Source organism: Mustela nigripes, chromosome 2, assembly GCF_022355385.1.
Source record: "Mustela nigripes isolate SB6536 chromosome 2, MUSNIG.SB6536, whole genome shotgun sequence".
Taxonomy (NCBI): Eukaryota; Metazoa; Chordata; class Mammalia; order Carnivora; family Mustelidae; genus Mustela; species Mustela nigripes.
In genome coordinates this window covers 215,418,974-215,432,971 of record NC_081558.1, presented here as the reverse complement: position 1 = coordinate 215,432,971, position 13,998 = coordinate 215,418,974, and the positions used below count along the sequence as shown (strand labels likewise).

The 13,998-nt window shown below is 56.1% G+C and overlaps 1 protein-coding gene across 3 annotated transcripts in view; it reads left to right on the top strand.

The window, feature by feature from the left end:
- Positions 1 to 13,998, top strand: part of TMPRSS2 (transmembrane serine protease 2) — a 33,966-nt gene that overhangs the window by 4,158 nt on the left and 15,810 nt on the right. For 2 of the 3 annotated variants that reach the window (XM_059392385.1, XM_059392387.1), the window contains exons 2-5: positions 4,736 to 4,806; positions 6,753 to 6,975; positions 11,663 to 11,749; positions 12,458 to 12,577. In XM_059392385.1, coding sequence (XP_059248368.1) covers positions 4,792 to 4,806; positions 6,753 to 6,975; positions 11,663 to 11,749; positions 12,458 to 12,577 — 445 coding nt within the window. In that variant the 5' untranslated portion in view covers positions 4,736 to 4,791. Of the gene's footprint in view, positions 1 to 4,735; positions 4,807 to 6,752; positions 6,976 to 7,199; positions 7,304 to 11,662; positions 11,750 to 12,457; positions 12,578 to 13,998 lie in introns of those variants that run through there. The other variant, XM_059392386.1, reaches the window with a different exon arrangement.

Below are 13,998 nucleotides of genomic sequence, written 5' to 3'. Positions count from 1 at the left end.
GTGGCATCAAGCGGACAGACGTTTGACAGAGAAACGTCTTCAAGCGAGAGGAGCTGGAAGGTGGAACAGGTTTTGCGTGGGCTCGAGACCCAGCGCCAGCGTCCCCCATGGTCCCTGCTCCCCAAGGGGCCTTCCTGGCGGAGCACCACACCTGACCTCATTTCAACCCTTGATCAGAACTTGGTACGTGGAGCCTGTGTCTACGGATGTCGGGTTTGGAGCTCCTTCTGTGAGTGTCTGACCACAGGCCATGTAAGATCACCCTGCCTGGCCCCCAGCCAGAGCTCGGTTCTGTTCTAGAATCTTCTGGGATAACATACACGTGGATAGCTCACCTTCCATGGTGGATCAGATGGTTCACAGTTTGGTGAACACGGTTCTGTCCAAGGCAACTCGTCGATATTTAAACTTGCATTGCTGGAAATGTGGTTTTCTGGGTTGAGTCAAATCTGCCTTTCTGACGTGGCTGACCATTTGGGTCCTGCTTTCTTTCGTCCTCTGCCTTGCACAGAATAAGCTAGATCTCTTTTGGACATAACCATTCCTCCAGGGCCAGCAGGTGAACTGTAGTTGCTGTCATGATGTTACTATCGTGTGTGCCTATCGTGCGTCTTGGCCACTGCTGGACACAGTGTCCTTGAAACAACCCTATTCATTGATTATCCCATTCTCTGGATGGGCGTGGGCGAGGTCTTTAACCCTTAGCCGTGGCCTTCGCAGTCTCAGGACTCCTCCCTCCCGGAGGGACCTGGGAGCCTCTCCAGCCCGTGTCCCATTAAGTGTGTTGTTCACCTGCGCCTGGGAGGTCACGCACGTCCTCACCGTGGCGGCTGCTTGCGTCCAGGGGCGCTCGCTCTCAAATTCCATCTTTCTTACTTGGCCTCCGGAACTCAGAAAATATCAGAACACTCTTGTAAGCTACAAAGCTTAGCTTGGAAGAAAGCAAACGAGCAAAAAGAACCCTACCCAATTCCTGCCCTAAAAAGTTTGCAATCGCACCGGGACAATGAGGCATTCATGGAAGAAGAAATGGGGAAGATGCTGGCGGTGCCTCTCCCAGGTGATGTCTCTGTCTGTCTCTGTCTCTGTCTCTCTCGTTCCCGTGTGAATCACCGCGCAGGCTTTCCGTCCGGTTGTCTCATACTTGTTTGTGTGGAAGGGTTGATCAGACCCACCACTGTCCCGTAACTGACGTCTCACAGCACTTTGCATCCGCGACAGGATATGAGAGCATCTTTTCGTATGATGTCATGTTGGGCCGTGGTTGAGACACAAGGAGCGTTCAGGGATCACTTGTTTATTGGACAGGGCGTGTGTGTTGGTGTTGCTTGCTTCGGAGTTTGAAGGAGGGGGGTGCGGGGGTCCAGGACGGTGGGGCCTCGTCATCCTGTCACACCCCGTCACTCCCCCGGCGTCTTGAAGGCGCCCCGTGGGGCTCCGCGCAGCTGCAAACGCGTGAGTGGTCGTGTGCGGTGGGATGGGCGGGGATGAAGGTATGAGGAAGACCCTGGGCCCCCAGATGGGAGTCTGGATCTATGAGATAGACCTCGTGTGCATCGGTTTGCTGGTTTTCAAAATACAGCAAGTGCCTCCTGAGATCCCCAGAGAAAAGACTCGTGGTTGGAAATAGCTTCATCCTGTCGTGGGGCACAGGCAGGATGTCACCGCGCGGTCCTGCCCTGGTTGCGCAGGTGCTCGGGGATGACTCAGCTCTCCGAGAAGAGAGCCCGGAGTGACCGAAACTGCCGTGTAGTGTTGTGTCGTGTGACTCAAGTGGGCCACTTGGTCGGTGCTGGTGTGGGAGCAGGCGGAGGACGAGGAGAGACGAGGAACTTTGTCACCCATTTGCTCTCTCGCCACTTGTAGGACGAGCCCTTTGTAATGGCGGACTCTCCGGAATCAGGGACAGTCGTCCGTGTCCTCTAAGTGACAGGAAAGAGCATTTGGGCGTCGAGCTCTCAGATCTTGGCTGCCTTGTTCTGCTCAAAACCCGGTTGCAGAGATGGGCTTCACTGCAGGAATGCCTGCGGTGTGGGGTCTGTGTGCTTTGTACTGTGTGTTTTTTGGACGCACGACGTTATTTCGGTAAATGGCCTGTTTTGAAAAGGAACCCGACCCGGTGTGGCTCCCGGGCCTGCCAGACGGCGGTGGTTCTCGCAAATCCGGTTCCAGAGGGAGGCACGTCCCCCCTTCTTGCTTCTTGGCCAGAGAAATTACAGGCAGCACGACTCCCATCTCCTGTTCCAAAGTCCGCGGGGGCCCATCTGGGCGCACTGGGTGTTTCTGGCTCTGAGGTTTTTGTGGGCCGTGGGATCTGGACGAGATAGGATTATCCTGTGATTACTTCTGGGTCCTGTGGCTTTTATGGGACAATCTGTGGCCGCAGACGCCTGTGCGCCTTCCTTCCCCAGCTTCCTGGTCTCTCACTGCTAGGGATCGCGCATGAATAGGAAGCGCGGATTTGGAGCTCGGACGGATCAGTCCTTTCAGAAGGCTCCTAAACTGGGAACGCGGCCAGGGGGTCGAATTCTCATTTCCTGAAACTTCACCCAAACCTAGACCTGGTGAGATAGTGCTGAGGTGTGGGCAGGATGCTTTGGAAGGGAACTTCAGGGAGACATGCTACGATGTTCTGCCCCGCGAGGTCCGGCGTGGAGTGGGGGTACCGCCTTCATGGCCGTAAGGAGCAGACGGGGGACAGGTGTGTTAGTAGAGGAGGATCTTTTCTTTTCTCGTACCCAGAGGGTGTTGACCTGTTATTTAAACTTAAACCCTCAAAGCTGTCAATATGAACTCATTCTTTTATTTTTTTAAAATTTCTTGATTTTTTTTGGGAAAAGATTTTATTTCTTTATTTGATAGAGAGATGGCGAGAGGGAGCACAAGCAGGAGTTGGAGAGGGAGAAGCAGGAGCCCCACTGAGCAGGGAGCCCAATGCAGGCTCCGCTGCCAGGACCCTGAGATCATGACCTGAGATCATGACCTGAGCCGAAGGCAGACGCTTAACCCACTGAGCCACCCAGGCGCCCTTCCCCCCCTTTATTTTTAGGAAGTAGGCGCCACGCCCAGGGTAGAGCACGACCCAGGGCTTGAACTCACAGCCCTGAGACCAAGACCTGAGCTGGATTGAGAGTTGGACGCTCAACAGACTGACCCATCCAGGCGCCCCCTCATTCTCGTATTTTAGCTTTCCGTGGGAAGTAGATAAATGACCAGATGCGATTTTATCATGACTTACTCATTGGTGGTTTCCCACGATTGAAAAGCCATGTTCACATTTTTATTGATAGCGAGTTCGTGTGTTTTGTTTGTTTGTAGTTTAACGAGTCCAGTCATAATTGGGCTGGGGGGTGGACAGGAGGCAGGAAGTGGCCTGGGTCCGGTTCTGCTGCGTTTAGCTGCACCAGCGTTTCTGAGCTGGTGGACTTGGGACTTGGGGAGAAACCCCGGAGGCAAATCTGCAGACCTGCACATGCCTCGGTATTGGCCGCCTCCCCTGCCCCTTCGAGGCGCCTCTGTCAGTGTTATGATCAGTTTCCCCGAACAGGAACGGCAGCAGCTCCCTCCATAGGCCATTTCGGGGGACACTCTCATTCCCTGCAGAGGAGACCACTGAGGCACGGGGAACATTGACTGACGTGCCCCAGGTCACAGATCCCAAAGATCACGGGCTCAACCATAGCACTGTGCCGCCTGCTGATGTTTCAGTACCTACTGTGCGCCCGGCACGTTTCGGCGGGCATGAAGCCCAGAGCTTTCTCATCGGGAATGTGGTCTTGGGATGGAGGGTTTGGAAGGCTCTTTCTGAAGCGTTCTTTGGTCATTCCAACACAGCAGCGAGGGGCGGGGAGAAGCCCTTCACGCGCTCAGGAGGGAGAGCGTGATGCCTGAATGGAGGCTTCCATGCTGGTGGTTTTTCTAGAAATGGCTGCCAGCATCTGCCAACAACAGAACCTTCTCTTCATCACTGCCAACCTTGGAAACTGTCAAAAGGGCTAGTTTTGAGGGGCACCTGGGTGGCTCAGTGGGTTAAGGCTCAGCCTTCAGCTCAGGTCATGATCCCAGGCTTGTGGGATCGAGCCCCGCATCGGGCTCTCTGCTCGGCGGGGAGCCTGCTTTCCCCTCTCTCTCCCTGTCTGCCTCTGCCCACTTGTGATCTCCCCCTTTCAAATAAATAAACTCTTCTAAAAGAAAGGGCTAGCTCTGAAATGTTTTCTTTTTTGGATTTGGGGTAGTACGTGAAGAAATGGGTGCGTGCGGATGTGTTTTATGGAGTACTTTTCCCATGTGTTTATTAAGAAGTGGGAGGTTCCGTGTGGCTTATTTAGGAAGGCAGGTGTGGCCTCCCTCTGGTACTAAGCTCCGGGCCACCTGCTCCACAGTGGGCGCCCACCCTTCCTCCCCGGGCACTGTCTGCGGGAGTGAGGGAGGGGGCATCCCTGGGCCTGCTGTGGCTCACTGGACCCCTCCTTAAATCCTCGCCCGATCGGGACCGTGCCCACCTCCACATCTTTTGTGACCCGGATCCAGAGAGGTGCGGGCACCGGCTGCTCGTCGCGGGCCCGTCCTGTGGGGAAGAGGCGGATGAAGGTGACGGCCAACGTTCATGGGGAGCACTGCCCTTAGCCCCGGAGAGAGCTGACCCTCACCCAGAACACCTTCTAGTTCTTTCTCCGTGTGTCTCTTCAAAACAACCGGCATCGAAATAACACAGTGGTACCGTTCTTTCTTCTAGGTCATCTTGAACGTCCAGAATCTTTGCCATCACCCGATGCTGCTGATAACACCGGGATGGCTTTGAACGCAGTAAGTGGTTAATCATTACCTTCCCAGACTTTTCCCTCGCTCCATTACTTCCGCTGTTACTTTCCGAAGTGTGTGCTGGGCTGCGTTTTAAGAGCTGGCCGCAGGGAATGGGTGCGCTCCGGGAAGCGGGTCAGGGCGCTGTCTCCACTGGGGAGGCGGGGGCGGGTCAGGGTGCAGACACACAGCAGCTGCGCCCGCGGAGAGCGCCCCAAGCTGTCGGGTGGGTGTGGGGTGTGTGCGCTGCTCACTGGCCCCTCTTCCTGCCCTGCAGGTGAGTTTCAGGCTGGGCTGTGGGGGACAGCCAGGGGCAGGGGGCGCTGCGCTGGGAGGGAGTGGGTCCCAGGGAAGAGCGGGTACGGGAGGCATCGCCGGCTAGCGGACCCCTGTGCCGCCCTGCGTCCCAGTGAACTGAAGGAGGCTGAGATTGAAATCGCATTGGGCTGACTGTCCCTCTCCCTGGACGCCCCCGCCCCAGCGCCCGACACAACTCCGGGGACAAACGAAGCATCTTCGCTCCCCGTTGTCTCTCACTAGTTCCTCTTCGGCCTGGGAATGCGTGCACACAGCACAGACCTGTGGTTATTAACCAACATCCGCCGTATCTTGTCTGGGAAATAGCCCCCTGCTTTTCCCTCTTCAGCAGCTGCTGGTTTTTATTTTCACTGGATCCATTTTAAATTTCAGATCCCCCGCAAGGGCTTCGCAGGGACAGCCCGCTGTGCCTGCCGCGACCTTCCTGGGGGGACAGCATGTTCTCTGATGTTTCCGATAGAGACCAAACCCATGTGCTACTTTTTTTTTTGGCCTTTGGTGCCCCTTTTAGATGAGAGATTACACTGTTTCTCTTTCTGTCCACCGCTCTGGTTCAGAGTTAACAGTCTTTGGACTTGAAGGAGAGCATGGGTGAGTTATTAAGTGGAAGTTAACTCTGGCTCATTCCTGTATAGTCTCGCTTCCCTGGAGGCCCCACTTAAAATAAAGCATGGCGTTGCCTCGGCTCAGAACACCAGTCCTGTCTGAGCCCCCGGTCAGCAAGAAGCAGGGGGAGAAATGAATGAGTGGGAAGAAGTTTGAAGGGCTCTCAGATGGGGGGAGCCCAGGTGGCCTCCCCGTGTGGCCCCGCCAGTGGGCAGTTAAGGAGGTCAGAAGCAGGGGACACGCAGACTGGCCAGCTGGGGTCGTGCGGGGGCAGCCAGAGGAGGCAGTGTTTGAGTGGACAGAGGGCAAAGAGAAGGACATTCCAAGGACACGGGCGGGGACGGCATGAAATAAATCTGCGGCTGGGGCAGCACCGTCCCTGTCCTGGGCGCAGAGACCGAATGCTCCCCCCCGCCCCCGTAGAGGTGTGGTGCCTTGGGAGAAAGTTCATCGCAGCGGGATGGCATTCAGACTCTCTAAATGTCCGTCAGTCAATGGTGACAAGTGTCCTACAGAAGAAGGAAGTAGAAAAGGAACGTTCAGAATAACGTGCGGGATGACTGTTTCGGTAAATTTCTTACCCTCTGTCACTCAGTGTTCCTCTCTGCAAAATGGGTCCACGAGTCATACCTGCACTGTCGTGGGGGACAGTTGTCCCGTTCCCAGGAGGCCAGGAGTGTAGATGCTTGGGTACCGCTGCCCTCGTGCTCTCCAGCTCAGGGTCTGGCTGTGGACTCCTGCCCAGGCTACTACACATTTTTTCTTTACCTTTTTTTTTCACTCAATCTCAGTGTTGACCGTTTCCTTTCTCTTTATTTAAAAAAAAAAAAGTCAGTAACCAAGCAAATACAAAAACTGTTGACTGTGAATCGAAAGTTCTGGTTGGTTCTTCGTCCAGATGAGTTCAGCGTTTGGCCCGACGAGAATTGCAGCAGGTTTTCAGCTCCGTGTCCGAGCACCACGGATGCAAGCCCAGCCTTGAGGGTGACCGGACGTTTATTTCACTCACTTTTTCTTTCATGGTTTAGGGATCACCGCCGGGAGTTGGACCTTACTATGAAAACCATGGATACCAGCCCGAAAGCCTGTATCCGGCGCCGCCGGCCACGGTCCCCAGTGTCTACGTGGCGTATCCAGCCGCGTACTACCCGCCCGCGGTGCCCCAGTACACCCCCAGGGTGCTGACCCAGGCTTCGACACCCGCCGTCCGCACGCAGCCCAAGTCCCCATCGGGGACTGCGTGTACCGCAAGTAGGACCCTTTTTTGCATTTCATTCCTGCAACAGAACCAGCGCTGGGGGCCATCTTCCCTGGGGGCTCTGTTGCCGACTGTCCTCCCTCTCTGCTGGGGCGGGTCCCAGGCCCCTCCCCTCTCCGCTGCTGTCACAACGGTCACTGCCCTCTCGCCTCCTGCCCGGGGCCGTGGAGAGCTGCCGGGCTGCAGAGCCCTTCCTTTACTGTCCTTAACTCTCCTGGCCCAGCGTGGCCCGTCCCACCCAGGGTGATCCATCTCCCAAGCCGGTCCTCCCTGTCCTCTTCCTGCCTCCGCGGCTTGTCCGTGCGTCCTCCTGAATGAAGGGTAAGCTCCGATGCGGGACCCCCACCCACCCTTCCTCTGCGGTGCGGTTCCCTGGATACAGCAGGTCTCGCTGAAGATGTGTGAGGGCTTCAGGCTCGGCGAATGAAGTGGCTGGTGTGGTTGGCACACGGGAGGATGTCTGGGCTTGAAGGGTCTCGGGGGCAGAGCAGAGCGGGCGTAGGGCAGGGCGAGGGCTCCGAGGACGGATCCCTTTCAGTGCCACATGCTTCTGCCTACCTCTCCTTCATCTGTTCCTTCCCGCAGCCCTCCGGCTTTTTTTTTTTTAAAGATTTTATTTATTTATACAAGAGAGAGAGCACAAGCAGGCAGGGAGGGGCAGATGGAGAAGCAGATCCGCTCTGAGCAGAGAGACCCATATGGGGCTCGATCCCAGGACCCCGGGATCACGATCTGAGCCCCCAGGCGCCCTGCCCCTCCCAGCTTTTTGTGCGGGTCAGTGGAGTGTTGAGAACGGCCCGGTGGACTGGTACAGCCGCCAGCCAGTTCAGCCGGTAGGAGTACTCGTGGCCAAACCAGCAACGTTTTAGCTGATGGAGTTTTCTTTATTTGGCGAGCATGCGTGTGCCCAGGGCGTGCGTAAGGAGGAACAGTAGCGCGAACTTGCATGTGCCCCCAGCACCTCCTAAAGGATAGAAGTGAGTCCTCAACACCTGTGCTGCGGGAAGCCCCGGCGTGCCCCGCCCCAGACCCCGGCAGCCCCTCACCGGCGCTGTCGCCTGTCTTCCTGACCCCGCGGGGCTCTGCGTCCCTCACTCTTCAAAAACGGCTCTTGGTCCTTCTTTCTCCCTGTCAACCGGTTTATTCCCTCAGTCTCCCTCCTCCGCAGTCACCCCTTTTCCCTCTACCCGTTCCTCTCTCATCAAGGAAATCCCCCTCTGTGCCCCGAAGTCCCTCGGGTGGCAGTTGGGGGTGATCCGGCTCCCAGGGAACTCGGCAGTGTCTAGAGATCCCTTGTTTGCTCTAACCGGGGAGAGGCTGGCGTGGCACCTGCCGGGTGGGTGCGGGGGGCCCTGGGGACACCTGTGGTGCACGGCGCGGCGTCCCAGAACTGAAACCGCCCGGCCAAGATGTCCGAGGTGCCGAGCACCAGGACCCCCGGTCTGAGGTTGCCTTGCGGGTCGGCAGGAAGACGCCACAGAGGTATACTTGTCTCCCCCAGAAAGAAGGGCTTTGGTTAGAAACCAAGGGTCCCCTCTTAGACATTCAGAGTTGGAGTTCATACTAGTCAGTGTCCAGCCCAGGCAGACAAGACGAGCCCACTTGCGTGACACCGATGTCACCATCCAGGGGATGAAAGCACGGGACGGAAGTCTGTCTAATCGGATACAGAGAGAGCAAGCACAACAGGGGGAGCAGCAGGCTCGATCCTGGGGCTCTGGGATCATGACCTGAGCCGAAGGCAGACGCTTAACCCACTGAGCCACCAGGCACCCCTTACTTTGCTATTTTGAAAACCATTTTATTGACTTGCATGTACATTTTAGAAGTTTAATGTTTGGCCTTGGACATATTTTTCTAAATTACCGGACTGTCTTGGAGCAGTTTCCGGCTTACAGAAATGAGCGCTGGATTCCCATATACCCCCTCTTGCACCCCCAAGTTTGTCCCATCATCTTGCCTGAGCATTGCCACGCTTGTTGCAATGGATGAGCTGATGCTGATACATTATTACTAATTAATTAAAAGTCCATAGTTTTATGAGGATCACGCCCCTTTAGTTGTATATTCTGTAGCTTTTGACCAAAGTGTAACGGCATGTCCATCATTACAGTAAAACACGGAATGGTTCCGGCGCCCTCGAAATTCCTCATGCTCCGTCCATTCAGCCCCCCTGCAGCTCCCCATCTGTGGCAGCCACAGATCTCAGTCTCCATAGTTTGGCTTTTCTTTCCAGAATGCCGCACGTTTGAAATCGTGCAGTATCTAGCCGTCTCAGATCCTCGAGAGTGTTTTGCGCATTACTTAGTAGCACAAATCCAGAGGAACCCATCAGGAGTGCAGGGGCCGGGCCTTCTGGGGCCTCCCTGCTGTCTGTTTGCTCCAGCAACCGTCCTAAAGGTTCCACGCTGAGTCCCCGTGCTCACACACCCTCAAGTCTGGATTTCGGAGTGCTGAAGGTCACGGTCTGATGCAGATGGTTGACCCTGGCCGAGTTAGGGCCGAGTCCATGAGAGACGGACTCAATGGTGACCACGGTACATGAGTAGTCTGTTGTCGTTAAATGCAACGGCGTTGCGTTTGCAGATTGGCCCCAAGTCAAGTCTGGGCTGACCAGACAACTGATTGCAAGGTGCCTGTCCTCTAAAGGTAGCCTCGAGGGTTCCCCCTGCCTGCGTGCTCCCCGTGAGAGCTGGGCAGATTGCTGTCTGCTCAGTGAGACCTGCAGAAGACTTCATGTAATAGCTCTTGGCTCACCGCAGGCGTTATCTTATCCTAGATAAATACCCAGGTCAGTCTATCCAGGATCAAAGAACAGGAAAGCCCCCCGAAAGGAAGAAATCCTCCTTGGCTAAGGAGTCAACGTTGGGCATCTGCCATGTCCCCTGTTGAGTGTCCTCTGCCTCTCCGCCCTGCCCTGTCCAGCCCTGTGTTCTGATATCGTGGTTCGGTGGCATGTGGCTTTCTCCAGACCAGTGGCCTCTGCCTCCCCCGTGAACCTGTTAGGACTGCAGATCTACGCCTGCCCTTCCCCAGCCAGGAAACACGTTAGCGGGCGCCACAGGCGATTCCTAAGCCCGCTACTAGGGTTTGAGAATGTGGCAGCAGGACGAGAGCCGTGGCTTTGAGCCCGGTTGGATGGGTCTGCCCTGGTCCAACAGACTCCAGAGGCACAGATGGGTGCAGGGGCCCGGCCTCCCCCACACTCCGGGATACCGACCTGGGTGTCCTCCTGTAAACTGAGGGGGTGGGAGGGTCTGTGAATGCCTTCTCTGCTCCCTCCCCTCGGCCTCTCCCCTGCTTCCTCTGAGGAATACACCTGTCTTGGGTGTGGTGTGTCTGACCCTTGATAATCGCTTTTGGCTCTGACCAGCAGTGACCTGTGGGTTTGTTTTGACTGGAGAGCACTGGGGACCGGCTCCAAATGACTTGATTCTTGGCCGAGATGTGAGCCCAGTGCTCCTGCCTAAACCAAAGAGTGGACGGATGTCAGCGGTCCCCAGTGGAACGTTCCACAGGGACAGGAACGTTCTATTTCTGCCATAGAGGCAGCCCCTGGCCTCATGTAGCCGTTGAGCATTTGAATTTACATAACTACGAATGAATAAGTATTTCATAAATGTCACAAGAGGAATTTGAAGCACAAACGGCCACACATGGCACCTGAGGACAGGACACGGGTCTCTGCGGCAGCCTTTCCCTGAACTGTCTTGGGTTAGGACGATTTATTCTGCCTTGAGCACTGTTGCCAGGGAGGTGATCTTTTGGGGACATTGCTATTGTTTTCTTATACTTGTCATCACCGAAACAAGGTATTTTTCCCTCTTTTAGGCATTTTTTTACATGAATAATTTACTGGACTACTCTAAGACCATAACATTTTATATTTTTAAGACTTATTTCTTGGGGCGCCTGGGTGGCTCATTGGGTTGAGCCTCTGCTTTCGGCTCAGGTCATGATCTCAGGGTCCTGGGATTGAGCCCCGCATCGGGCTCTCTGCTCAGCAGGAAACCTGCTTCCCCCTCTCTCTCTGCCTGCCTCTCTGTCTACTTGTGATCTCTGTCTGTCAGATAAATAAATAAAATCTTAAAAAAAAAAAAAAGACTTATTTCTTTACTTGAGAGAGAGCATGGTGGGGAACCCAGCACAGGGCTCGATCTCATGACCCAGAGATCATGACCTGAGCTGAAAGCAGGAGTCGGACGCTTCACCGACCACGCCACCCACGTGCCCCACAAAGCCATACTTTTTAAAACTTACCATAAGTTGGGGTGCCTGGGTGGCTCAGTGGGTTAAAGCCTCTGCCTTCGGCTCAGGTCATGATCCCAGAGTCCTGGGATCGAGCTCTGCATGGGGCTCTCTGCTCAGCAGGGAACCTGCTTCTTCCTCTCTCTCTCTGCCTGCCTCTCTGCCTACTTGTGATCTCGTCTGTCAAATAAATAAATAAAAATCTTTATAAAAAAAAAACTTACCATAAGTAAAGGTTACTTCTTATCATGGCTTCTCCTGTGGGAGATGTAAGATCTCCCGGACATGTTCTTAAAATTTTAAGTCTCATTTTTAAGTGTATGAGAAATTTCTGCTTCATGTGCCATCCTCTTTTAAAAGGAGCGGGTAAGATTTGAGAGTGGAGCTTAAAGAAACTTTGTGACTCTGTCATGTGCTCTCCCCCTTCCCCAGAGGCCAAGAAGGCGCTGTGCATCACCATCTCCCTGGGGGCCGTCCTGGCGGGAGCCGCCGTGACTGCGGTTCTGCTCTGGAAGTTCAGTAAGTGTCGGAGGGGAACCAAGCCTTTGTGGGGCGCCTGCTCCCCGTGGGTGGCCCACCAGCCTTCCTGAAGTTTCTCTCCCCCAAGCAGCTGTCTTCTCTTTCTTCTCTTTGGTGATGGGGACACATGAGTAACCATGGTCATCCGACCGCATGGTCTGGGCTGTCCTGAGTCACTTTAATGTTTCCTGCTGGTCTGTGGGCTGGTGGGCACTGACCCACTCCAGCTGTAGCCAGTGCTGTGGGCACTAGGCATCCCCCGGCACCGGGGAGCACAGAGTCCTGGCCTCAGAATTCAGCCACACCTGTCCCTGAATCTTGGTGGCCGCATCACCAATTACGTGCTGGGGTGTGACTGTCCTGTGCCACCTCATGACCTGCAGCCCGGCCTTTTCTGTCAGCCCTGGGCAGTGCGGACTCAGCTTCAGAGGTCACCTGTGTGGCAGAGAGGACCTGGGGTGCTGTCCAAGTCCAAGGCCATGGGCCCTCCCACTTGCAACAGGTGCTCCGCTGTTGCTGACTGCCAGTGCTGCTGCTTTGCTGTTGATGGTGGCAAGGACACATCTGCTCCTTAGTAACATTGAGGGGGGAAGGGTTCTTCTCTCCTGTTACTTGGGACCCTGAGAGAGGACGCCGGAACTCGCGCTGTGTGCGTGAGGTTTCCTCGGCGTCTCCGGCTGACTGGGTCTCCCTCCCGTCACTCGCAAGTGGAGAACAAATGCTCCGTGTCCGGGATAGAGTGCGGCTCGTCGGGAACCTGCATCAGCCCCTCTCACTGGTGCGACGGGGTCCTGCACTGCCCCAGCGGGGAGGACGAGAACCGATGCGGTAAGTCGAGGCAACGTGTGCACCCGCGGAGGCAGCCTCTGTGCCCTGATGCCCAGACTGCGCCCCGTCCTGGGCACCCAGGGGAGGTCACTGAACCGCGACCCAGATGCTCTAACTGCAGACGAGGACCCAGGCTCGGAGTACACTGCTGGCCCAGCCTCACAGCGGTGGGAGGGGGACAGCGGGCTCCCAAGCGCGGAGCTGGGCTCTGTATTTTCAAGCTGCTCACCTTCAGCACGGTGGGGATCTCTCGTCACAGAGAGGCACCCGGCTTTGGCTTTTTATTATTTTCTGTTAATCGTTAGGAGAGATTTCAGGGCAGGTGGAGTGGATGTCCTGGAAAAGGGTGCGTGTGCGGATGAGATGCCTGTACCCATGGACAGTTAGCCGCGGCGTGACCCTGACCCCGGCCTGGCCCCTGCCGAAGGGACCGTCCGTGGGCTGTTTCCGTGTCGTGTGGGTGGGCGGACGTGGAGGAGCTGGCGTTATCCGCCGTGTGTGTAGCTGACCTCTGCCTCTGGTGTGCAGCTGGCTTATTTCTCCTGATGACCTTGTAGTTTGTCCTCTGGCACAACGTGTGAGCCCGTCTGCCTGGCTGTGGGGCTGTGGCCGTGGCCCTGTGGTACTGCGCCCCTCTGACACGCTTAACTGAGAACCTTTTTTTTTTCCCTAAGATTTTATTTGTTTATTTGACAGACAGAGATCACAAGTAGGCAGAGAGGCAGGCATGGGGTTGCGGGGGAAGCAGGCTCCCTGCTGAGCAAGGAGCCAGATGCGGGGCTCAATCCCAGGACCCTGAGATCACGACTTGAGCCAAAGCAGAGGCTTTAACCCACTGAGCCACCCAGGCCCCCCAAGAACCTCTTGTTTTTAAACAAATTTCAAAGTTGCAGTCCGAGGGAGCAGCAGGACTATGACCAGAAGCTTTTCCCTTCTCCCCTCAGGTTTGCCCTAAGTCCTCCCCTTTATTTAAGCACCGGGAGGCCTGTGGCCGGCGGGGAATGTGGGTCCCCTGCCTAGTCCTGTGCCCTCCAGGGTGAGGACTGCCGCCTTGCATGCTCTCCCTGCCCCGTCTCGGCACCTATGGGGGGCACGTCGGGGGGAGTCCGGAGAGGAAGGTGGGCCCCGGCCCCGGCACCATAGGGCCCCTGGGGTCACCTGTCCCCCACTGGAGCCTCTCGGTCCTGCGTGCCGCGCCCGCGCCGGGGAGTGTCTGTGCTGGGCAGTGACCCACTCGCGCCTGCAACTGAGAACACAGCTGAGTCTCCCCCGTGTGTTGCTGATGATGGTTTGTCACCGTTCTCCTGAGTCGGGGGCATCTGGGCTCGTGGAGCGCGGTTCAGGTGTCCTGTGTGATGGCGTTTGGTGTTTCCACGTGTGGGCACGCACGTGTGTGAGGACAGACTCCAGCAGACGTGCTG